Source organism: Apus apus, chromosome Z (assembly GCF_020740795.1).
Source record: "Apus apus isolate bApuApu2 chromosome Z, bApuApu2.pri.cur, whole genome shotgun sequence".
In the NCBI taxonomy this organism is placed as follows: domain Eukaryota; kingdom Metazoa; phylum Chordata; class Aves; order Apodiformes; family Apodidae; genus Apus; species Apus apus.
In genome coordinates, this window is record NC_067312.1 from 39,804,570 (window position 1) to 39,832,200 (window position 27,631).

Genomic DNA, 27,631 nt, shown 5'->3' on the forward strand with positions numbered 1-27,631 from the left:
CACACATATGTGGTGCATATATATACACACACACAAATGTATGGCACACTTCTATGCAGCATGTAGTGCCACAATGTGGTAGCCTCATCTCTAAGAACAATCCTATGGCACAGTCTTGACTAGTCATATCACATTTCATGCTAATTTATGCCTTTATGTTCTGTGCCATAGTAGCTCACTCTCCGGCAATCATTTTGTACCTCTTCTCCAACTCCTGGAGTGTCCTTTCTGACATGACACTGAAACCCTGAAAGCTCCTTCCTTTCAGTTGCCTCCACCGCCCACTTCTACTGCAGGAACTTTGCCTGGCTCTATGCACAGAACACTGCAACATAATAACCATACTTTAAAATTTTAAACAATAATGAAGTTGAAGGCACTAAAAACCCAGCATATCTTAGGAGGTTCATATACCCCTCTCTTGCAACTTGCAAGTAAAAAGTAGTAAGTTTTAGCACATACTGCTGTCATCAGGACCCTCTTGCAAGCTGTTGACAACACCTTTTCAAATGACCCGCAATATCAACCCAGTAAACATCCATTTGTCACCGCCCAACTGATCATCCTCCTGCATGTCATGGAGAAGAATTGATTTTGCTCCCTGCTAGCTTGTACAAGACAAAACCTTCTAATTTACCTATACATAAAACATTAGAAAGAACCATAAAACCCCTCTGAATTAGATTAGGACCAGAAATGTATGCATTTTTTTCTTCAAAGTGTTTCAATCCATTAAATACATATAAAAAAGGTAAAAAAATAAAATTTCATGTTACCACAGGGAAATGAATATTTCTTTATGCACACCAGCTGAGACTCAGGACAAGCATTTCGCTTAAGAGAATTCCTAAATACAAGGAAGTTTCAGCAGTATATGTCAAACTGTGTGCTCCTAAGAGATTTAAGCATATTGTGGTTATCTGCTTCCAGCTGCCTCTGTGGAGTCAAACTTTGCTTTTATGTTAACAGATAACACTATTATCCTATTTTGTAAAGAATAGTGGCATCAAGCACAGATACATCACTGGCTGTGCAGAATGTGATTTGAAAATACGATTGTTTTTTGAGTCTTTAATAAGGGATAAAAAACATAGCCAAATTCAATTCCACTTTAAATGTGTTCAAAACTTTAGTTCACAATGACCAACTGCTCAGCACACAAAGGATTCCTTATCCCTTAATTTACTTGAAATTTCCAAACATTACTGTTTGACAGAAGACGCTGTAAATTAACACTTCCATAAAATGGTTAAAGTATAAAATAGAGTCCAAAATAGTCCACCGGTGGCACCTGACTTCAGCTGGCTGTTATTCACATAAATTTAAATGACAGATTTGATGCATAAATAGGAATTAGTAAAGTCACTGCTTTCATGGTTCTATCCACCCAAGCATCTTGAAAATCTAACTTTGGATTTTACTGCTGCACTGATAGTACTAGAAGTCCACAGGAAGTGGGGCTGAGGTTTGACTTCTGAGTAAATATTGGTTTAGACTACAAAACACAACTCCATTACCTCAGAGGATCTGTGTAAGTGTTAACTGACTGGAACACTGTAAACAATTAGGCTAATGATATACATGAAGGAAGAATGCATACTAGATGATAAAACAACCAATATTTTCTATTTATTCATCTACAAGTACTTACAGATTAGTTCATGGAGAACACGAACAAGCTGCAGCAGACTACAGGAGGATAAAATACCCAATAATAAGCAGAGAAACAAAACTGGCTATTCCAATTAAGTTCAAAAGACTAATCACAGGGAAATCAAACACAACTGCAAATGCTAATAAACAAGTTAAATATGCAACTTGTAGACCTTACTGCCAACCTGTGGAGATTTTTCTGAAACAAAAATATAGCAGGTTCCAAAAAAAAGAGTTTTGTATTTATTTGAACTAAATATCTGCAGGTGTTGTAAATTCAGTGTTTCCTTTTTAAGACTTAGAAAAAATCTTGCCTAAAGGAAATTATTTCATGATTGCTCCATGAAGGACTATTGCACTTTCTTCTAAATCTGGACCCGTTCTCAATTATTTGGCTGAATCCTCAATCTAGAATGGGAATGTGCAGGTTTCTTCCTGGCACCAAAAGCCGCCAGACAGAAAGGACAGTATGTGCTTTACCAAGGTCTATTGTATGACCGTAAGGCAGAGGGGCAGCACTCAAACCACACCTTTTTAAAAGCATTTTCTTCCGTAATTATTTCCTGTTTGTAATTACAATAACAAGTGTGTAATGGCAGCAACTTCTCAGAATTCTCTTTGTGCAGTGGAGTTTCTTTTGCTCAGATACGCCTGTTTGTACCTGTAAAACTGGTACCTGGAAGCTTTGATGAAAGAGCACTCACTTGGGTTGCTGATACATGCTTAGTACTTTTTGTTGCTCTCCACTGATTTTCCACATAGGGATGCTAAGGAGCGGGGTTGAACAAGTTCTACAGAGTCCCTGAAGGACAGTTATGGTGGCATTAGTCCCTAGAAGGAGAAGGTAACCCACAGAGAAAAGGAAAGCACATATGCAACAGTAAGAACTCATGTGAGACAGGAGATTTTCAAAATATTGATGCTGTGGATTTCCACGGTTGTGAGTCTTGAGATAAATCCATACAATTCTTTATTTTCTCTCTTTTTTTGCCTGTTCCAAACCCTAGCAGTGGACCAGAGCATCAACATATTCACTCAGCTGGTGATGCCCTTCTGGCGGCCCAGGGAAAAGCTAAAGCTCCCCATGCCACAGCAAGAGCAGCAATGTTTTCACCAACTGCCCTTCATGGAGAGAGCACACCCCTGAGGGGCCTGGCAACATGCCAGATCAGAGCAGGGAAGGGATAATTTACACACTGCCATGCAAGCTCCAGTACTTCAGCCACATGGCAAGGAAAGTGCAGCATTTCAGTCCTCGAAGCCTCTCAGCAGAGTGGCACATACATTCATACTAAACTAAATGCCACAACTATATGGGCTGAACCTGAACATGTTCAGTTTTAACAAAAGGGGTGGGGAGAGAATATTAATATTTTCATTGCCTTTTTTTTTTCCTGTTCACTCTCTGTGTGTTTACCATAATTTAGACCTGCTGAGAGTGTGATGCTGAGCAACCCATATGGCAAATACTCAACTGAGAGATGTAAAAGGAAAATCACTTTTTTTGTTCCTGAAATATCTGTAGCTCCTTTATTTAGAAAGTCTTGTTTAATAACAAATGCTAATAAACTATCTTGCTAATACTATTTATGTACAGATTACAAACTTTTCAGAACAAAACAATACAGAGAGAGAGAAAGAGAGACAGAGAGAAAGAGAGAGAGAGAAAGAGAGAGAGAGAAGGACAGACAGACGGAAGGAAGTTCTTAGCTACTCTGAACTTGACTACTCGAATAGTGGCTGAGGGGTTTCAACTTGAATAAATTTGTATTTTTGATCCCTGTTTTATAAATGAAATATATCAAAATGTATACAAAATGAAGTAAGCCCTGAAGTTTTCAATAAGACACAACCCTTGACTTACAGTAAGCCTGAGAGCATACCCAGTTTCACAGAGTCAAAAGAAAGATCTTATCATCATCTAAACCGAGATCATAAATGCTGAAAAATCTTACAGAGCACTTCATTCAACTAATTAACAATTCCAGGATATTCCTACACCTTAAAAAACCCGGTAACTTCAGGGCTAGGCTTCTGGAATACAGCAGAAGGTATAAAATTCAACGGGGTATGTTAAAAACATGGGCTATTGTAATGTTTACAACTGTTACGCATTCGCTTACACTACAGTTCAGAAGGTGCTTTAAGCACACGCTTTGCCAAACAGATGGAACAAAATTAATATTTCAAGACAGAGTGACATATTTTGTTGGTTTTCTGCATCAAAAAATCACTATTCTAAGCAAATATTGTATGATTTTAAATGTGGTTCATGGTTTTGCTTATATTTTTTTAATGTAAAAAAAATGAAAAATACAAAAGCAATCACCAAGACAGACATTTGCTTAGAAATACCATGTATCTCTGTTACCTCCTGTTGACTGAATTGCTGTCTTCTGTAGTATGCAACACTAACACCAGCAAACCTAAAGGAAGTCTTTTTACTTATACCTGGAATTATACCATAATCACGCATTGACAGTTTACTGTTCTAATTAAGTTGTTTCCCACACAATAGCAAAGAAAAAAACAAACAGCAGAAAATAAAAAATATTTTTTTTGTAATATTCATACTGGTTTTAATTTAACTATTATCAGTTCCTATCAATTATCAGTTATCAAACAGTATGGTCACATTTTAAAACATTAAATCTCCAAGTTGGGTTTAACATTGAAATTTAAACAAAAAACAAACCAAAAAACCTATTTTCATTTCATAGCAAATCTCTTTCTATGCTGAACATTTCTCAAAAAGGCACCTCCCGCCGTCAGTGTCTATGCCCCATGAACAGCTGAGCTGAGACACTACTGACAAGAACTAGGAGAGTACACAAATGATAAATTAGTCAGCTTTGTAGAAGTCAGGAATGCAGTCCAATAATGACACTGTAGATGACAGCATTTTATTTAGTTGAGAGATAGGGCATATTATACAGCTGTATTTCATTTTTAAAAATCTTTCAAAAAAACAACATTTCATAAACGATACAAAAGAAAATACACTTCAGCTTCTTGAACAATGTACTTGAAAACATAAGCACAGTTTTCTGTGATGTTAGTATATTAATCTAATGTTTATGGTTATTCCTTTAATAATTCTCATAGTTGTATTTGTTCATTCACCTTTGAACCAAGATTCAAGAAAACCTGTAGAGGCAAAATCATAAAAAGAAGCATGGGCCAGTTTAGGCCAGGTGTCACACAAATTAGAACCAATGAAGTCTATACAATTTCTTCAGAGACCAAAATAAACTGAAATCCAACATACATACCATTGCAAACCTGATACCACTGTTCACCTCGTGCATTCTTAGAGATACTGTAACTACAAAATCTCTGATTCTTCAGGTTTTCTGTGAGTTATCACAGCACTATGACAGTTGAATAAATCAATATTTAATGTTTTAAGCAGTGGCCAAACTGCACTGATAAATATAAAGGCCTTGGCTGGTTTTACAAGTTTATTGTTTTCTCATATTGCAAGGAGCCATAATGAACACCCCGCCTGACATCCTACATGAATTCACGGAGATGCATCCCACTGTGTAGGGGAACTAAGTTGTATCATCCTCATAGTATCTTTTGCAAGGGGCCTAATACTTCTGAAAAAGGAAATTAAAGTATGTTTAAGCTTTGTGTACTACATATGTTGTACATTTTCCAACTGGCAGATCTCACATACTGACATTTTAAGACTTTAATTAAGGTTGTTTTATTTACAAATTGTATGTTTTCAGCTCTCAGAAATGATGTATTTAATGTTTTATTTTTAAACACAATTAAAAAATAATATATAAATATATACATACTGCAAATGTAATACAGATAACAAATTCATTTAAGCCCATTTATGCACATTAGTGACACACCATGTGGCAGAAAGACTAGGACTACAAGAAGACCCCTTGGCGATTTATTTTATATTAAATCCCTAATGGCCTCGTCTCATCTTTGCAAAAATATGCACAGAAGTCCAGACTATGCAGCCATTGAAATGAATGGTTATTTATTTGCTAAACGAGAACCCTATGTTTAATGTTCCTTAGACATAAGGTAGTCTGCAAAAGTCGCATTCCTACAGCTCCATACATCATTTATTTTACATACCCTAACTTCTCACAACAGGCATCAGAAAAATATCTCTGAACCGCACTGCTATTGTAAGTTGCTGAGAATTTTGTTTTCAATTCCATTACTGGAAGATTAAATGTTAACATGTTTACTTGGGGTTTTCTTCTTTTGTTTTTAGCATCAAAAACAAATCCATGGACCAATCTGATGCCATTTAAAATGTGTTTATATGTATACTGCAAGAAAATGTTCCCAATACTTAACTATGGTCCAGACACTACAAACACCAAAAGTTCAAATCTTCAAACAAACATGTAATCTGACTTAACTGCTTGCAATAGTCCAATAGTCTACCTAGCACTTCTTTGACACACTCCATCTTAGACAGATTCTTGATTTGCTTTATAGAAGTATTAAAAACATTCCTTTTTATAACTCACAAATGAAATTGTCAGTTAGTAACATAGTTGCATGCTATACTAGTTACTACAAAATAGCCTGAAAATTAAACTGTCTCTTTGGGATCAAACTATTTATTCATTGGGAAGCAGATCCACCCTGTGCCCAGACATGTCTGAATTTCTTAAGTTGCTGTTGCTGAAACAGCTACTGTGAGTTTCTCTCAGACACAGAGCGACAAAGAGGAAAGTTGTTGCAAGAGCCAGGACTTTCTCTTGGCACTGTGCCAGCAGGATCTCGCAGGTTGCTTTTGTGGGACTCCAACACTGGTGATAGCAATCTCCCTTGAGGCTCTGGCATTTTCTCTAAACCTCCTGGTTGGCACCCACACAGACATGGCTCCAACCCTTCAATACTAAAAGATCACACAACCTCTCCAACCTCAAAGCTGTCTTTGAAGTATTCAGATACCATGGCCAATAACACGAACAAGAACTTCAACAAACTGGTCAGACTTCAGAACATATGTATTCCCTTGCCTGTACTAGTCAATAGCAGACAACCATAAACTATTTGCCTTGTGTTCAGTTGCCTGCCCTGGAGAAACTTGATTTTATGTCTTCCTAGGTTACTGCAAGTTATGTGGGCAGTTAGAATAAATTATCATGAATCAACATAAGGGCACGGAGATGTTGGAGTGAGTCCAGAGGAGAGCCACAAATATGATCTGAGGGCTAGAGCCTCTCTACTATGAAGACAATTTGAGAGTAGGGGTTTTCAGCCTGGAAGAAGAAAAGGCTCTGAGGAGACCTTACAGAGAGGCCTTCCACTCCCTGAAGGGGCTACGAGAAAGCTGGGGAGGGACTTTTAACAAGGGCATGGAGTTATGAGGGGTAATGGCTTTAAAACTGAAAAGGCCAGATTTAGGTTAGACATTAGCAAGAAATTTTTCCCTATGAGGGTGGTGAGACACTGGAACAGGTTGTCCAGGGAACTTGTGGATGTCCCCTTCCCCAGAAGTGTTCAAGGCCAGTTTAGATGGGGCTTGGAGCAACCTGATCTAGTGGGAGGTGTCCTTGCCCATGGCAGGGGCATGGGAACTAGATGATCTTTAACATTCCTTCCACCCCAAACCATTCAACGATTCTATGATTCTATGACATGATTCTCATTAAAATATTAAGGACACAATCCAATAAATATGTTATGAAGGTACAATATCAAGAGCCTCAAGACTTATAAAACCTGGATTGTCCTTCTGGTGCACTAGACTTGAGAAAGCAGAGATCAGAGTTCAATTTACAAAGGAAATATCCATTCCTCAGGAAAGAAAGCCTTTCACAGAAAGTCACATTGAAAAGATATTTCTCATTTCCAAAAGAATTCCAGCAGAGAACAAATGAAATATACTCTCAGGGTATAACATAACAGAAATTAACTGTAATACATGCACTACATTTTGCTACAATTCCTGCAAGTACTCATTATTATGATTTGGGGAAACTTTCCAACAAAGACAACAAAAATAACTCTGATCTAGGCTCTATCACTTCCATCACTGTCTTGAAAAAATGCTGCTATGCTGCTGAAATCCAAGTAGCATGTGCTCTGGCAGCCAGTCACTGGAGACACAGGTCTGATTTTAACTGACAGCTTTAATGCCACCTAAATCCAGGAATCCTAGAACCAAAGGTAGTTATGCATCCAAATAAATGCAAATCTGCATATAGACTTTTATGGAAACCTAAACACATCCACACGGAATTCCTCCTCTCCCTTTATCGCTAAGGCAAACACCGTCAATTCCTTTAATATCTGAAAGATTCTTTATTGTCAAGACACTCAAAAATCAGGGAGTTGACAACTAGTAAGCCAACAGACAATAGATGTAAATCACATACTGGTGACTGATATCACTATGTACACACAAATAAAGCATTGACATCAATAGTACTAGGATTTTTACAATCATGTCTTTCTTCATGAAAAAGCAGAGAGCAGGATTGCACCTGCATGTGTCCTACATGTCTGAGCACTGTACTTATTTGCAGTGCTCATGTCCATAGTAATTTACAGAGGGGAAACCGAGGAAAATATTTATTGATTTAACATAAGGAATTAGCAGTAGAGAAGGGAAAGGAACTTAGCTCCAGGTCAAGACTTTCCTAAAAAGAACTTCCACCCTCTCAAGAACTGACAATTTTTTTAGAATCTACTTTCAATTAAGATCTGTAAAACTCGAGATAAAGAAAGTGTAGAATCATTTAGAGAATGTGCTACTGAGGTGTGACATTAGTTAGAACACCAGACTTAAAAATCTCTGCCTTTACTATTGTGAAACTCTGCTTGAAATCAGAGCTTGAGTTGCTGAGCTGCAACACTTCCACTCTTCATGACACACATCCAAAACAGCAGGGCCGTTTTTCTCAAAGTTAATTAAATCACTGAAAATTCTGCTCATACATAATTTTGAGAAGACAACTGTCTCAAAGTCTATGCTAAAGAGCCACCTCTGTATGCAATAGAGCTGTTATCAACTATCTTAGGTTTCCTCTTACCTCCAGTGTCATGTACACAGTGGTAACTGCTACTTTGATTTCTCCATCTGAAATCTCCTTGAGATCCTTCAGCATAACCTCATCAATACTTACACCTGCTGGAGAAGAGAAAGGAATTTAAATACATACATGTAGAGCTGACCAGATGCAGCAACATAAATTAAAAACACAGCTTAGACCTTAATGTTGAGCCTTCTATATTTTAGGACATCCTATGAGAAAATTAAAAGCAACATTGATATTCCAGTGCTTAATGTTTCTAGAAGGATTTTCTAAGCAAGGAATAAATGAAAGGGGAGTAGGGACACAAGGAGCAAAGGATGGAGAAGTCTCCTGCAATTAAGGTGTGCAAACACATTTTTTAAGCAAACTGAATTCCAGTTGATGAAAAATGTATGCGTAGACTATTCCTATAGTCTAATGTGAAACACTTCTTGACTGGGTAATATACTGAAAAGAGCATACACAACACTACAGTATCTATAAAATATTCAGAAGGAAAGCACATAAGATATTTTGTAAACACAAAGTCATTCAACCTTTCTGTCCTTCCTTACCAACACGAACAGGTTCTTCTTATGTACATCAAACGGTGAAAGAACCAACTAGATGTTTACATGCCATAGAAACTGAAGCACTTAATATCATCAGAAACAACAGTGTAAAACTGGAATTGCTTTGCATTTCAAGCAGACATGTTGAAAACAATGTATTGAAAATCCACAACTAAGTTTCTCTAATGAAAGATGTCTGTCTAAAATGCTGTAGATATTCTCAACAGAAATATATATCATGTATAGGATTTATCACACACACGGTTTTACCACACACACACAAAAATAAATGTGATAACAAACATCAAGCCAGTTACTTCATTGCAGAATGGCAACTAAAATGTCCACAGACTTTTAAAACTTAGCAGCATAACATCCAAAAAACGTCTGCATAAGTTATTTTCAATAGAAAGCCAAATATCAATTTAGAAAAAGTAAATTAATCCTCTCATTACTGTTCTTGTATAAAGTCCAGTTACTGCATTCCATTTAATGACAAGATGAACTGGCTGATGTTCACATATTTGTTATATTTACACCTCTGTCCTTTTAAAAATATTTATAAGTAACCTGTAGACTTTCTGGTGGGCTACAGTCCACTGTGTCTCAAATAACAAACATATTCATGAATTCAGGCCAATAACTCATTATATCTGTCTGAAACTGAGAATTTTTTTGGCTGATTTGTCCTAATATCGCCTGAAATAACAGGTACATAAGGTATAATTTCAGAATAGGTGAGTGCTTTTGAAGGACTTCAGAAACTCAACAGCACCTTAATGAAAACAAATTCCATATGAATATATGCAGTGCTAAATACGTAACGCACAACGAACAGCAACTCTGAGACAAAAAAACCCCCACAAGTGTATGACATTTACCCTCCTCATGTAGCATATAAAAATTATTGGCAATCAGTGCTACACAGACAGAATCCATTATGTCCAAGTTTTGTGTTGGATATTAAGGTAAACTTCATGGGCCAAGTACACGACAAGCCATCTTCCCAGGCCATTCATTGCCAGAACTAAGAACTTCGTCCTGTAAAAGCCCCTGTCACTGGGTCTCTCCGATGTAGGCTCCATTCAGTTCAGTTCTGACCTATGAGTCCCTGACTAGTGTCTGGAAGAACTTCAGAGAACTATGTGAAGATTTTTAGCCCTGAACTAATTTAGTCTGCAACCTCTCTGAAACAAAGAGCAACTGAAGCAGCACCACAGATTCTGTCCTGAACTATCAGCCAGAGCAGCCGTCTGAGGTTGATGATCTGAATTCAGATGAGAGGGTTCTGCAGATGGGGAGATAGAGAATGCAAAAAAAAAGACTACAAGTCTGCATGGACTCTGTGCTTAGCTGATACACCTAAAGAAAGTATCTCAGCAATTCAATACTCACTCTTTGGTAAGAACCTGGTAGCAAACACCATTTAACAAAGCAAAAATGTTCTAGAGTTATTGCAACCATTTTCTTCAGGCATCCCTTCAAAAGCCTGCTACCAAATTTTGGGTTCAAACATTCCCACTTTTGATCACTGAAACAATGACAACTGTGTTCAGCTATTTCTAGCAGAAGGACCAGAAAAACTGCAATTTTCCCACTGCTTCCTTAATCTTAGTCTGAAGTCAAACTAACTCCACCTGTACAGAACCGTATATAAATCTGGGAAGGTTCCAAAGAGAAAATCTACTCCCACATCATGCAGGTAATTGTAGCATAATTTCTGCTCTTGGGCCAACACATGAATTGATTATGCACATATACTTCAATAACACAAATTCTTGACTAGCAAACACTTGTAAAAGCAATATATGGCATAAATTATTGTTTACTTTATCTGTAAAAGAAATAAGTTGATTTAGGAATTTAGTAGTTCATCAACAGAAATCATAATTCCATAAGTCACTTAACTTAAAATTAAATATATTACATGTAACTGTCCCTAAAGTCCATGCTGTAGCTATTTTCACCCCACACAATGGGCCAATGTACTCTGATATAATCACATAACTAAACTCATAAAAGGTGTGAAAAATGGAAGCAAGTTGCACTACCTTGTGGGTTAAACTGAGTCTCCTGGAGAACTGAGATAATTTCTTCTCGTGGAGGAAGATCTGGAAACTTTTCCTCTAGGATTGACAGTACTTTCTCCTGCTGCTCTGTAATTCTGCCAGCCTCCAAAGACATGCACTTGAAGAGTATGCTTCCTGAAACATCAAAAAACAAAAACCAGTGCCTCCTGTCAACAGCAGAGGTACTACAGAAACAATAATGCTTATTGTATCACCATCCAGGCCCTTTTCTTTCTGGCATTTGTTTCCACCGACAAGTTCACTGAATTAGCTATTGCATTCTTTTCACACAGAAACATCCTCCCAACCTGAAGGCGGTTTCTAAAATCTGAACTGTGTGGCTCGTCTATGCTACATATGGTCCCAGTGCCACCATCAGGGTGCAGTGTGCTTCTGCATGTCCAGCAGAGCTCTGCAGGATGGCCAACAGCAGGCTGGGGCACACCAGCACTTGTTGCTCTCTCTAAACATTAGACCAAGTGTTGGTATGCTCGGAAACAGTAAATCCACGCTGCTGACCTTCCTTCTACAGATGTGTCAATGAACTGCTACAAAGGCCACAAAGAAGAATTTCTTTACCATGGGGATGGCAAGAGAGTGGGACAGGTCACCCAGGGAAGCTGTGGATGACCCATCCCTGAAAGTGTTCAAGGTCAGATTGGATGGGGCTTCAAGAAACTTGATCTAGTGAAAGATGTCCCTACACATATGTGGCAGGGTGGTTGGACTAGATAGTATTAAAGTCATTTGGGGTAAGTGATTCCAGCTAATTCTTCATCAATTAACATAATGAAAAAGCACAGAATATTCATCCCCAAAAAAGAAGGCATTCAATTTTAAAATTAAAGAGAAAAATTACCCAATAAATAACTTCATCAAAATTTCTATGCTCTGACAATACAGAGATTAGTTTGAGGTCTTTTTGGACAACTATGTGCTGCACATATGCTTGCCATCCTGGACACGAAACATTCCCGATGGTTGAAGGTTTAAAGTCACACTTTCATTCCCCGGAGACTGGGATCTCATTTATAAATTCACACTTCCACTTCCAGTTATTCCTCCAACATTAAGGATAATAAAATATTTTACTTCAGCACTGAAATTATTTATTGCTATACTGTGCATAGGGATTTAAAACAAGTGTATGATTGCATTGCATCATGCTAAGTCAATGAGCAAATACGTACAATGGTATAAGTTACTATAAGGCAAAATATTTAGTCTTCAGCACAGAGCCAAGACAGGAAAAGAAAAAAACATGGACACAGCCATCCTCAATCTCACTAGACTGGCTAGCACCCAAACATCTAGCATGTATCCATTCTTCTCCTACACTGTTATCACAAAAAATAACAAAAAGCATTTATTCAAAATTCATAAAGCATTTGCAAAGAAAAAAAAATTATAAAAATTTACATACTAAGCACACACTTCTTTATTAGACAAATCCTGTGTGGACTAAATACTAAATAGCGCTTAATAAGCCAAAAGCTGTTTCCCATCAGATGCTGATTTCTGGAAATTCACATACATGAAATTCCATTATGTGCTTCTGTTACAGATCCTGTAACTGCCAGTATTCTTTTAACTCTCAGCTCACTTTCTTTATCAGTCTTATTGCCACTTTAAGACAATGTTCCTGCTCTATTTCATAGCATTAAAATACCAAAGAAATATAGACTGCATGAAAATCATGTATGTTGATCCAGACTGACATTTGTAAATTTAGGTACACCAAACATGCTGTCACATCAGTAAAAAGACACCACTCTTGCTTTGCTGGCTTGAAAGGCATTTTGTTTAGTCTTACGTGGGGGGGAGAGAAGATGGACCATTCCCCACACATGCCTTCACAGCAAGCAGATTTCAGAGGACGACGGGTAAATAACTGATATATAAAGCACCCAAGATATCCACATAAATTAGAAAAGGCTATTTTTCAGTCCCTTTTATGTGAAGCAAGTTTCTCAGTCAGCAGCCTCCAGGATAATTCATGTAACAGTATGTTGCTGCTACCTCTAACCAGATAACAGTTCCTGCGTTACATTTCGTCTCCATACCTTGGGAAGGGCAGTGACCAGAATGAGTTAGATGGCCCACAGTAAATCCCCAGCCCGCACAGAGGTGCACCTGGATAAATGATAACTCAGGGACCAGGCTGCATGAATTACAAATGGCAATTCAGGGACCAGGTTGCATAAATTATTTTAGCAATAGCAGTCTTCTGCTTTTTCAGTACCCTCTTCTTCCACCAGGAGCAGACAAGGAAATAGCTCAAGCACACACAAGGGAAATGGAGTACTGGACCAACAATGCATTCTCAAATTCATCACACAATTTCCTGTGGGAGGGAGGCTCTTTCATGTCCCATACAGCTTCCTAGGCAGCCTGTCCATCTGCAGAGGTGCTCAGAAACACAATGTGTCAAATTCATACCACAGCTGTGTGTGCTTCAGGGGAAAGTGTATTTGGGAAGACCAAGAATATAAAATTTTAACACAAACACACTGGAAATACAGCAAACGAGAGGTGAGTCGTGTATATAATCAAACTCATCTTTTTTGAAGTCAATGTGACGTAAGCTTCATTGTCTGCCTAATTATATAGAAATATCTACTATGTAGTGGGTTCGGTCAGGTCAGCAACTTCTGATTAATTTTAACTCCATAAATCACAAATCATTCCAGCCTAATTACAGGATTAATTGTGAATTAAGCAATAACTACACCACTGATTTTATCCCATCAGTCCTTGATTCCCAGTAAGCTATAAGACAAATGCAGAACCATGTCCCTCCTGAAAGGTAATAAAGGCTCAACCAAGGAGGAAGGCAAACAAAGACAGTTTCTGAGTCTCAGAATTTAAGGAAAAGTATTTTTTCTTGTTTCTCAAACGATTCCCAAACCACTAAATAAAATGCAATGGATTATTTCTATAACCTTTGTTCTATATCAGTATTTCAAACGGGTAATATTGCTATCCAGCACAGGCAGTTTCTACTGTAAAGTTTAGGGCTGGACTGCCAAATGAAACTGAGTAACTCCAGGCCTGATAGAGCCCAGCCCTTGTAGAACCAAGTAAAGGGATATGGGGAGGCAAGACAGGAAAGCAGTTGAGGAAAGAAGAGTCCATTCCAAAAAGGAATGGAAAGATTGCCTAGGACATGGAATGCAGTCAGACTGAAATAATATCTCATCATAGGAAGACATCTCAGAAAAGCTTTGAAAGGCATCTTTTAAAAGGCTGTTTTTCCTACTTATCACAACAATACTGTAGTGCTTACAACTGCTAACCTTTCTACCAGGAAGAAAGCAAGACTATCTTTCTCAAATTAATAGGGTGTCAGCAAGTCCCAAGGTCAACATCTATTCTTCCTTCATTCTTTAATACTGCATTAATCACTGGGAAATAAAGTCACACGTCTTCTCCCTCAGGCATCTACAGCATTCCTGCAAGGGTTAAGATTCCTTGTAGTTTAGAAAAACAGTTCATGCAAGGTACTTTTCCTTGGTCACAGGTCAGTTGTCCACTGAGTCATGTGCTCTCTTCTAAGTATGTGATGTAAGACAGATACATGGGCTCAGAAATCTCCTGCAGATTTTACTGAGTGCTGGTGCAAGCCCCCCCAGGGTTTCTGAAAGCATAATGGAGGCTGCTCTGTCTGCTGACAAGAACAGAAAAATGAAATATATAATAGGTAATACAAGATTCAATATTATTTCTTGTGTACATCACACTAAATTACAGATATTTTTTTCCTAAGCAGAGGTCACTAGAAAATAGGCTAGGACTCTTAAAAACAATGTGCATTTTATTCCTTTTGCAAAGCACTTTGGAAGTGGAGCCCTTGTTTTGCCAAAAGCAATTGCTGTTCATTAATATTAAACATGATCTAATGAAGGCAGAAGTCGTTTTGGGAAAACATTAAGAACCGCACAAGCATCTCCTGAATTATAAGTTTATGACTGAGAGAAACTGTACAACGAAAACATAGGCATTTATCCTGTTGAGGCTTTGTTCCATGACCTGGACTAATAAAGGACAGGGAAAAGATTAAAGCCTACTGTCCCTCATGGAAAGTATACTTCAACACTTCCCACTCCCAAAAAATCCCACAAACTAGAATTGTAAAGCAGACCCAAGTCTTCATTGTAATTAACAGGAAAGCCACAAAGCTGGAATTAAATGTAGCTGGGGCAGGAAAAAAGGAAGGGAAGGAGGGAAGCTCTGCGTCCAAGAAAACTGTTTTCATACATAAAACCAAAACTATCAGTACAACTAAGTGCAGCATTTGGTGCACTTGAAAATGTTTCTTTATTCCTGGCATATATATTATGGATGAACCAATTAAGGAACATGTGAATCATCTGATGGATGTACAAGACATAGCAAAAAAACAGTCATCATTCCCAAAATCCTCAAAAGGGCATTTCTTAACATTTGTCTGGGTGGCTAGAATAACTAATCTTCTCTACTGAGAGACAGACTGCCCCAACAGGGCACAAAAAGATCTCAGCTATGCAGTTCATAGCTAGAAAAAGAAGATTCACATTAAAAAAAAAAAAAAAAAAAAAAGCTGATGCCCTTGCTGTAAATCTGTCTCTGTTTACATGTTGCAGTCTGCACCTTGTGGCATCCTTCAAGGCCTTATACAAATAAACATAAGGAGGCATTTTTGAGAGTGCACTGACCCAAGGTACCTGACAGTGAGTGCTTGGAATCACATCCTTGCCAGCTGGCTGCAACAGAAAATGTAATGATTCAGCAGTTTAATGGATCTTGAGCTTGGCAACAGTCCCTTTGTAAACATCTCTGGGGAAATAAAATAATACAGGCCCAAGACTCTGGCAGGTTCCATAACAGTTTGCTTCTGGCACAAATCCAGGGACAGCACAAGCTTAGCTAACTTAAGGCAAACATGGCTGTACAACATCCTGACTCTCCAAGCAGGCCCTGTTCAAAGCCCAAGGGCATGTCTGCCGGGGAGACAAAGATATCAGGAAAGCATTCAGCTGAAAAAAGTCTTAAACTGCCTAAATCAATAATGCTCAGTTTCACAGGAAAAGTCTTTTCTCATGACTTTTTTTTTTTTTTTTTTAAACACAGAAGAGCAGGTGTAATTTTTCTAAGTGGAAATATGGCACGTTATAAACATCTGCCTTTGTTATTAGGATAAAAAATTGCTAATAGACTGTAAGAAAAAATGTTTGAAAAAGAGGCAACAAACAAAACTGTCACAGCCACTACGTGACAATTATTAAAACATGAGGTATTTGTATCATCTTACAAGTCTTCTAGCAAAATACTCCCTGGAAAGCCAGAGAATGAAAGATTAGTTCCCAGCTCAGAGACCCAGATGTTGAGATCTCTCTGCTGGTTTACAAAAATAAAATCCTAATTCTTAGCACTTTGACTTCCACCTTGGTCTTCTGTTCTAACTCCCCCCAAAATGTATACATACTAACAATATATAGATTTAGGTTGGCAGTAAGATAACAAAATAGGAAAAACACCAATAGGACCTCTTACTGGCTGTATGCTTGTGGACTGCAACCAGAGAGACTGGCCACCCTGTGAGCATCTATACACACATTCATAGGTAGTAAAAACGAAGCTGCCACTGCTACTTCCAGACCATGATATGGTCCCTTTATTTCCTGTGCTCACAGGTGAGATGAATTTCAAAAGCTATACTTTATGGGCAAGGCAAAAGACCATAATATGCACAAAGAAATGTGAAAGCTAGACTTGGGTAGGTTGTAGCTGATTTTTATTTTCAGATTGCTTGTAATTTGATCTGCCATCTATATTAATTTATGCCTAGGATTATTTTTTTTTAATATATTCCCAAACCAGTAATGGGATTTACTGGATCTTCTGAATTTGCAATGGGAGGTTCTTAAGTACCAAAAACCCTTTCTGTTTTAAGAGCACCACAGACTCACTGTATTGCCTGGCCTTCTGTATGTATGAACTGCACTGTGGGGAGAAGCAGAAAACCATTAAGTTACAAGTGCAGCTGTGTTGTGTTGTTTATGCTTTGTCAATCACTTCTCATACCATGCAAGAGAAGCTATGCAGGAACTCCTATGTCCACTAAATTCCTCAAATATGTGCTACCGAGCACAATAATCAAAATGAAATTAGTAATCATTAAAAAAAAAATTAATTACTATCTCCCTCATAACTGGAAGTGCTAACTCTAATGCCAACATCCTCAATACTCTCTAATAAAAGCACTTTATTTTACCTTGGATACTGACTAGAGAGCCAAAACATGCAGACACTTAAAATCATTAATAGTACTTGAACACATTCTTGTTCATTACACTGAGCACTGCCTCTTGGCCATTTTTCACCACCAAGCAGGTACCCTGAGAGATCCCCAAAAGTCTTTCTGATTCTCCCTCCAAAACCAATTATTATGCTTGGTCATTTGCCTAAACTCCTGGACAGCTACTCAACAGAAATTTGGAGCTTACAAATACATTTCATGGCTGGTTCACCAGAGCTTATTAGCGTGGAAAGGTACTAAAAGATGGAGCTAAATGCTGTGTTATGTGAAAAGAAAAAAAGAAAAAAAGAAAAAAGTATCTCTTTTAATTAGAACATTGGAAAATCAGAACATTGGCCCCAACACAGGAAGGACATGGACCTGCTGGAGCAAGTCCAGAGGAGGGCCACTAAAATGATCAGAGGGCTGGAACCTCTCTCCTATGAAGACAGGCTGAGAGAGCTGGGGTTGGCCAGGAGAAGAGAAGGCTCTGGTAAGACCATAGAGCACCTTCCAGTACCTGACGGGGCTACAGGAAAGCTGGGGAGGGACTTTTGTCAAGGGATTGTAGTGATGGGACAAGAGGTAATGACTTCAAAATGGAAGAAGGTAGATTTAGATTAGACATTACCAAGAAACTTTTATCTATGAGGGTGATGAGACACTCGCACAGGTTGCCCAGGGAAGTTGTGGTTCCCCCCTCCCTGGAAGTGTTCAAGGACAGTCTGGATGGGGCTTGGAGCAGCCTGATCTAGTGGGACATGGCCCTTGGAACTAGATGATCTTTAAGATCCCTTCCAACCCAAACCATTCTATGGTTCTAAGATGATTAGTTATCACAGTGAAGACTCCAGTAGCTTCTGAAATCTACGTGTAGGCAAGTTTTCATAATCCTCATTAAACATGCCTACAGTGATTTCTTAAAAGGGCATTTCTAAAACCTTTAAAATTCATTAAACATTATTAAAATTCATTCAATAACTCAAAAGAAACACTTCCTTTCAACCCCTGTTTTACTTCCAACTGTAGAGTTCTGCTGCAGAAAATAAACTGAGGAAACTAAGACAAATTATGAACTGTAAAGACAGATATGAAAACAATTCTGCCTCTACCGGGCATGCAATACAAAAGAAACGGAGGGCGCCATGAAGATTTACAGGTTACAGCATCTTTAAGCAGCAAAAGTTTTGCACCACACCACTGAAGTATCATTCTGTAAAGAGGTACCGCCATCGGGAGAAGCTTTAACTGTAAATATTAGATTCCAATCCATATTGTTGTCCACAGGCAGGCTGAGCCAAACTGGCAGCACTGCACAGCCCCTGGAATCGACAAACTGCACAGCTTTTCCAGCTACCCAGCTGGCGTGTCGACAGCTCCATTTAATATTCTTCTCTAGTGATACAGCAAAGACCTCTCATGCCTATTTTTAAATGCACATTTTTAATATTCAATATAATGTTACTCTTTAACAAACTCTTTACTCCCTGCTTCTTTTATGAAGCTTCCTGTGGTCTTTAAAGGGATTGTTAACCAAAGAATGGATCACACTCTTTCTGCATGAGCAGATTCAGAAACACTCCATTAAACCTTTCAGTATTTAATATAAAGAGTAATCTCTCACCTCTGAGGAGATAAGCCAGTTGCTGAGTGATTAACTCTGGTGCCTCTTGAAGAATCTCTTTTATTACTAAAGAGGAAGAAGATGCTTGTAACTCCAGGCTTCCGTCACATTGCTCATCTGGATTGATGACTTTAACAACAGCTGATTCCAAACTTTTATCCTCACTATCAAGCAAATTTAAAAATCATATGGATTTTTCTTTCTAGCTGCTTAGAAAACCCAGTAAAACAGTACTTTTTTTTTTTTATTCCAGTCTATAACACTATTGTTATTGCTACTTGAAGTCTGCTATAAAGCCAAAGAATGTCACAATGAAGTCCTAAAACTGTAATTTCTTTAATTAGATCTTCACAGTGGTTTTACTGCTTGATACATTGTTAAGACTCAAATGTTTACATTTCCATTATCAAAATAGTTAAAAATTAATATTTTGGAAAAAAAAATTCTACACATACTGAAAATATCACTCTTAATATAGGGGGAGATTTTTTAATTTTCCCATTGGATATTTTGGCAACTTACAAAAGAACTTCTGCTGCATTTAGACACCTTATGTTTCTGCTTAAAATAGCAATAACAAAGCCAAACTATATTTAATAATACAAAATAGCAATCATAATTCTTTAGAAGGAAGAAACACAGGAAGGGACAGCAATAAACACAAAGCAAATCTTATGGATAATTTTTATTTCTAAACACAGAAGTATGTACTGTTAAACAGTCAGTAACTATGAGATTTATGCATTCTCTAATTTTAGACTTTTCTTACTTTTATTCTAATCTACAAACCCCTCAGAGGAGAATGGGGCCATAGCACAACAGCATGTTACTTATCCTAAATGAGGCTCTAAAGGGAGCTGGAAGTAAACAGCATCCTTCACTCTAGGAAAGACAGGCAGACCATTATAAAGAGACTTCCTATAAAAGATTAACCACGGACTTGTAAATATTCCCTCTAAACCATGGGTATATGGACTGTGATTTTACACTGAGCAACTCTAAGCCCCTGGCACTGCTGACATTTTGAGAAAAATGCTGTAGTTTTTAAGGACTGCAATAATCTAGCAGCCATCTTAACAGAACATATGCAAGCGTGCTGGCCATCTTCAAACCAATGTGAGAGTCTTAATGACTTTAACAAAAACTACCTGTGAAGCAGGGAAAAAAAAAAATAACCTCTTATTTACTGGTCACAGGAAATTTCTAGACTACTAAAACTAAATTAAAATACCTAATTTAAGCCGTGTGAAAATACAAGTTACTTTAAAAAGTGAATTCCATTAAAAGTAATGGAAAGGTGACTGTTTAGTTTGTTACATTTGTGGGACAATGGGAGATAACATGTATTTTAACTTCCTCTTTTTTGGTCTGTGTTAACACAGCAATACCAATATTATTGAAGAAAAAAAGTAAACTACGATTTCTAAAACAGCTTAAACCCGCATAAGCTATCTTGTTGTACATACCTTGTCAGCATGTTGCTGTTTATAAGTGTTAAAGACAATTTCCCTTCAGCATTCAGCTGGTGCAAATTGATTTCATCTCGGAAGATATGAAATGACTCGGGGATATTCAGCTCCTCGAGTATAAATCTTGTCTCTGTGAAGTAGTTAAAATCTCTTCTTGGTATATTCAACACGGGTAAGCAAAGAACATCAGGAGGACTGACCTGTAACATAGGTGTGAATTTGGCAGAGTTGCATAAAATAAGACCTCTTTTTTTTAGGAAGATGTTTTAACAGAGTGAACAATCAGAAACAGTCCTGAATTTTTGTTCGACTTTTTTTCCTTTTTACTTATTTTTTTAAAAAAAACATATTTTGCTTTTTTTCTTGTTCTTCCATCTCTGTTTGCCTTCTACAGCATCACTGGGATACTAGGAAGGAGAAAGGAGAAAGAATGAAGTACAGGGGTGACCTTTCACTGTTATTTAATAACCAACCTAATACCCACTCATAATTTTTTTAATGGAAAGAAATTTATATTGTTTTTATTTAAAAATATCACCTCTGATTGTAACAAAATGGTCGTCCAGAATAGTGTTTTTACATTAAGTTTTAATTAACTTAACAATAAGATAACCTGGTACAAATGAGTTGGGACCATTTAGTCCATTTTTTTCATTACCTTGTCTAGAAAGTATGCATAGGCCAGAGTAGAAATGAGTGAATCCAAATCACAGGATTTATTCCCAAGAACAACATGGACTTTCTCCAGGTGTTTGCTCCTGTTCTGTAACATATTAGAAAACAACAACAATGAGTGGCAGCAATGAGAAAAACTAAATCCCCATTACCAAGACACTTCAAAAGACTATTTAAATATTAGGTAATGTCCTCAGCTGTAGTCCTTTTTCCCGTTGGCTGAAGGAATACACTGACTGTTGGATCAGACATTTCCTTGGCTTCTCAGCTCCCAAGACAGCCAAGAAATCTGAGTTTCATAAGAGACCACAGTTTAGAACCCGAAGTAGAGCTAATCTGAGAGAAGTTGCTTTGGCAGCCAAGTAACAGGTAAGATGCTTCATGTACACAGGGAAAAAGCTTTTGAAAATACCTCACAAATGTAGTCATCAAAGCAGCCCCAAAGAGTGTGAAAATAGACACAGCAAACTGTACACAGGAAATAGTAATTTTAATTTTCCCCTTCTCGCTTGGCTAAAATAAGCAACCAGACAAAGTAAATGTCTTTCACCCTGACTCTTCAGAAGCTGGATACACCAAATGCAGCTCTGAGGGCTTTGAGTTGTCATCACTCACAAAGGGAACTCAGACTGTTCTTCATTTAAGAAAATGAGGACCCTTACAAACACCATGAAAAGACAGATCAGCTGCATGAAAGCAAAATATTGCAGGAAAATGTCTACCTTCTTCACAATTCCACAAACAAAATGTAAGGTGATGTTTTTTTCTTGTGCACACCAATAATATCAAGCTAGCTGCACAGAAACAATCCAGTTTATTTTCTTTTAATGAGATGCTTCCTAATTTAAAATAAATATCTGACTGATGCTTAGGTAGATGTCTCAGAATGAAACATAGGCAATTAAACATCTGTTGTTGATGATGTACTTTTTTATTATTATTTTGAATTAGGATTTATTTTCAATTAGAGGTTTAATCTTTCAAAAGAAGTATATCATAGAATCATAGAACCATAGAATGCCAGGTTTGAAGGGACCTTAAGGATCATCTGGTCCAACCTTTCTAGATACTACTATAGTTTATATGAGATGGCTCAGCACCCTGTCCAATGTGGTGGAATCTACCGCTTCCCTTGGGAGACAATTCCAATGTTTGATTGTCCTCATGGTGAAAAATTTACCTCATGTCCAATTGGAATCTCCCCAAGAGCAACTTGTGCCCATTACCTCTTGTGTTTTCCATGTGACTCCTTGTAAATAGGGAGTCTCCGTCTTTCTGGTAGCCACCCTTCAAGTACTGGAACATGGTAATAAGGTCTCCCTGAAGCTTCTTTTCTCAAGGCTGAACAAACCCAGTTTTCTCAGCCTCTCCTCGTATGGCAGGTCCTCCAGTCCTCTGATCATCCTTGTGGCCCTCCTCTGGACCCTCTCCAACCTGTCTGCATCCTTTTTGTAGAGCAGAGACCAGAACTGAATGCAGTACTCCAGGTGTGGTTTGACAAGTGTCGAGTAGAGCAGGATGATGACTTCTTGATCTCTGCTGGTGATGCCCTTGTTGATGCAGCCCAGCATCCTGGTGGCTTTCTGTGTCCCTGCAGCACACTGCTCACTCATGTTGAGCCTGTTACCCACTAGGACCCCCAGGTCCTTTTCCACAGGGCTGGTCTCCAGCCAGGTGGATCCCAGTCTGAACTGCATTCCTGGGTTATGTGTTCCCAGGTGCAAGACTTTACACTTCTCCCTGTTGAACTTCATAAGGTTCCTGCTAGCCCACTCCTTCAGCTTGGTCAATGTCAGCTCAAGCTGAGCTTTTGCTTTCCTAACTTCATCTCTGCATACCCTGGTAATGCCCCTATAATTTCCAATGAGTGATGTTCTACTTTTTCACCTCTGGTACACTTCCCTTTTGGTTCTGAGCAGACCCAGAAGCTCACAGTTAAGCCAAGGGGGTCTCTTGCTCCATCTGCTTCCCTTGCCTTTAGAGGGGATGAACCAGTTTTGCATATCTAGGAGAGTGTTCTTGAAAAATTCCCAGCAATCACTAGCTGCTTTACCCTCTACATAAGTTTCCCATGGAATCCCTTCCAACTGAGCCCTGAGCAAGCTGAAGTTTTCTCCTATAAAATCTAAAACCTTTGTTATGGAATTAACCTTCATCGTGCCCAGCAGTGTCCCAAACTCCACAATATTGTGGTCACTGCAGCCAAGTCTTTCACTAACTGAGATATTACAGAGCAGGTTTTCTTGGTTAGTGAGTAGTAAATCCAGCTGTGCCCCATTCCTTGTTGGCACATTCAACATTTGTGTGAGGAAGCAGTCTTCTGCACATTCCAGGAACTTGACTGATGTTAGGTGAGTTGCAGTGTTATTCTTCAAGCAAGTGTCTGGGCAGTTAAAGTCTCCCATAACAATCAGGTTTTGCTGACCCAAAGCTTGCCTGAGCAACCCAAGTATCTCTTTGTTGGTCACACTGTCTTGGTTTGGGGGTTGGTAACACATGCCCACTACAAGGCCACCCTTAAGAGACAACCCCTCTCATTTTGACCCAAAGGTGTCCAATAGGGCTACCACAATTACCATAGTGTATAATTAGTACATTATCCTCAATCATTATAAATGTGCAATTTCTTTAAACTAACCTTTTTTCTCTGTGTCTAATCCTACATCTATCTGGATTTAAGGAAGAAACGTAGTTGTCCTTCCTTTATATGGAATACAGCCATCAAAACACCTTTGGGCAATAAAATTAGGACGTACATTCTCCATTTGCTATGTATCAAGAAAGACAGACAGCTTTCTGAAGAGTACAATGTCCAGAACAGATTCATTCAAGCTGTAGGCCTTCACCAGCAACAAACTGTCTCCATTTTCTTCTTTTCAATATATTTTTTCTCATACTGTTCTCCTCCACCATACATTTCTGATTGATCTGCCACATACCCTAATGAATTAAAATAAAGTTCATGAGCTCATCCCTTTTAAGTATTATTCCATGTATAGAAGTCTGTTTCTTTAGATTCATCAAAACTGCCTAGCAGATTACTCAGCCTTGAAAAATAAGGACACTGAATGAACTGATAAACTGACTATTAAATCTACAAAGTTAGCACCTCTAGGAATCCAGTGCAAACAATAATATAAAAAATTCAAGGCATCTGATGCTGCTCTATATCTACATATTCTGTACCTATAAAACTACTTGCTTTCTGTTGCTCATATTCTACAAAACACTACGCCATACAGAACTAGCAAGAATCCTCAACAGTCATTTGAGTTTCAGTGACGAATGTCAGCCATCAGGTACGTGAGTGCTTTCTTCCAAAAAATTAAGACCTTTTCTGTGCTGTCTTCGATCTCTCAGGCACTAAAATCTGCTCGCCTGTTTTTAGAACTCGCATGTTAGATGTAGCTCTGTTGGACGCACATGTTAGCTGTAGCCTAACCGTATACACAGGTATACACTACAGTACTAAAACCTGTAGAAAATCATGCAGGAGGAGAACCACCAAAGATGGAAAACCCCCCTTAATAGCTGCTTAAAAGGAAAAGATAGATTCACGTTTCTAAAAAAAAAACAACAACAACACAACAACAAAACAAGACACCCTCTTTCACTCATCTGTATGTGCTAGCGTGCCTCCCCCCCTTTATTACCTCTTCAGAAATGGAGACAGAATAATTTCGTAAAAAACTGAAGAATTCCAAGGCCAAATATTTCTGAACCCTGCATTTGAATTCTGAAGAAATTAGAAAAGAATGACTACAAAAAGCAGAATAAAAAAAGAACACATAAGAGCAAGAAAGCACTGGAGATCATCTCTTTGTAATCCAAACAGGTCAACTAGCCATCTGAGGGCTGAATTTTTAACTCAAGCACACCAGAATTTCATCAACACATATGAACCAGAACAGACTGGAAGAGCAGGCCATCTCCTTGGACTGTTATCAAGAACTTAAGAGACACTCTGAGATGGAGCTTACTAAACTGAGTTTTTAACTTGACATAAGTAGATTAAAAGTGGTGTGCTTCTGTGTCAGGCTGTTAACCTACTAGCTCTGCAAACAAATGCTCATTTCTTCCAGAATATTTCTGCCTAAGACAAACATGCAGTCAAGGTAACCTACTAGCTACTGTCAACTCTTTCCCGAAGGAAAGTGAATTAAAAACAAATTTCTGAAGTCAGTCAGGGGTTTCTGTTGCATACTGCCTCTCTCCAGTCACTCCAGAGAGGATGTATTTTTGTTTCATCCACTAGAAGTGGTTATTTTAATTATTCTACCTATCCCCAAGTAAGAATCTGTTCACTTGCACACAACCTACCCCATTTCACTCCCTAAGCTCTCATTTGTGACTTTTAGCAAAGTATTTTTGCAGTGGGGTTTTTCTAATAAAATATGACAGCTATTCTACTAAAGTTAAATAGAACGTCAACCTGTAAACTATCTTAATAAGCTATTGAAGTTTCTACTTCACAGATTTCAGTGCAAAAATTGGAAAGAGCAAACAGCAAAGGAAGTCTGTGCTTGACATTCTGATGATGTAAGGTGCACTGACAAGAGAGAAAAGTAATGGTTCCCATCTTGTTTCATCAGCTTTAAGAATTTTCTTCATGAAAAACAATGTGAAAGCATTCTTTTTTAAGAGATGCCTTCCAATAGAAAATAATACATTGCCAAATTAATTATTATTAATAAATTAAATTTATATTAATAAAGTTGTTAAATATGTTTGGAGAATTCTTACTGTAGTTCTGGAAACTGACAAAGGGAGCAAAACATAACAAAAACAATATAAAAATTCATTCTCAATTATTACTAGAAAAAGCAAAAAGATGTTTGTTATTGTTTCCCCAAACAAAGTCCTCCATTTTCTGAATATTCTTATCCAGTAAGTAATTTGTTCTCCCAAACACAAGCTGGATGTGATGATCCTTCTGGGTCCTTTCCAACTTGAGATAACCTATAATTTTATGATACATTCTAGAAAACATCATCAATTTAATATAGAAAGAAACAGATCAGGCTTGTAGACAATCTGCACCAGCCACAGTCAGAAGTTCCATCCTAGCATTTGCATTCATATAGTTTGTGCTGTCCCATTAGACAGGAAGAATAGAAACATTGGGCTATGCAGCAACTCCTCTAAGCCCAGGGATGTAACTCCAAACTGGAGACCAGGAGCTATGGTCTGGGAGCTGCTACATGCAAAACTGACCAGCCAAGGACATCTACAGAGAAGAGCAAAAACAGGCACATGCTATTCCTGGCACAGGTCAGTACATTACTACTGAATACCTTCCTATTCCACAGTGATAACCACTATAATAATTCAGTGACACATAAAGATGACACTTGCATAAACTATTCACATGGACAACATTTTTCTATTCTAAGCATCTTTATTATTTGAACTGGGTATTTATCTGATGCCAGAATCACAACAATGTATGCATATGCTCATGGATTATGCAAGATAGATAGATAGCACCTCCTTCAGTCTATTCTAAAACAGGAAATCTTGTACAAACAGCACAGATACTTTAGCAAAAGCTTAGTGATGACCACAGTTTTATATATGTGAGAGCAGGTTAAATACTCTTTTATCCTGTGCTGGAAAGAAAATCTGACATCTGTATATCGGGTAAAAAAAATCATCTCTGCCGAAACTGCAGTGGTAAAAAGTTGAACAGTTCTGCAAATATTCCTCTTAGGACAAACGGGTGTCATCTACCAATTCTGAACATAAAAATATGGAAGTAACATTTCTAATCCTGATTATGATCTGCAGCATGCTAGAATTTGTAGAAGTCCGTACTTTCAGCATGACATTACTTCTTCATCTAACCAATACTAGCAAAAGATATCACCATCCATATATAAAACAAATAATGAGATATTGCTTCAGTAACAACCAGGTCTTGTAATCTATAACCACAATGTTGTTCACTACAACTTTTAAAGCAAGAAGGAGGATATCAGCATATCTGAAGTTATGCTAAGAGGAATAATTGAAAGAATTTTTACAAAACTATTTTCTTATTGATTAGAATGACATTTTAAGGTCAACAGAACCTTCAAAATAACCTTTGTTTGCATCTTCCAGGGCTTAAATCCAAACTTATCCATAATAATATAAACATAACACTGCACAAAACAAGTGTTTCCTATGACGTGCTACCTTTTTTTGTGTATTTTAAACAAAAGTAAACTCAGTAACAACTTGCAGGTGCGGTGAGGGTGGGATTCTAATCTCTGCTCTAAAATACAGACCCGCCACAGCCGC

At 37.9% G+C, this 27,631-nt stretch overlaps 1 protein-coding gene across 1 annotated transcript in view; it reads right to left on the bottom strand.

Annotated features, from left to right (window-relative positions):
• The window catches only part of LOC127396008 (protein prune homolog 2-like), a 127,249-nt gene that overhangs the window by 73,905 nt on the left and 25,713 nt on the right, over positions 1-27,631 (bottom strand). Inside the window, exons 2-6 of the mRNA XM_051643559.1 lie at positions 21,333-21,437; positions 20,672-20,874; positions 19,206-19,369; positions 11,287-11,439; positions 8,682-8,776 (exon numbers count right to left, since the gene is read on the bottom strand). Of these exons, the coding sequence (XP_051499519.1) occupies positions 8,682-8,776; positions 11,287-11,439; positions 19,206-19,369; positions 20,672-20,874; positions 21,333-21,437 (720 nt within the window). The remainder of the gene's footprint in view (positions 1-8,681; positions 8,777-11,286; positions 11,440-19,205; positions 19,370-20,671; positions 20,875-21,332; positions 21,438-27,631) is intronic.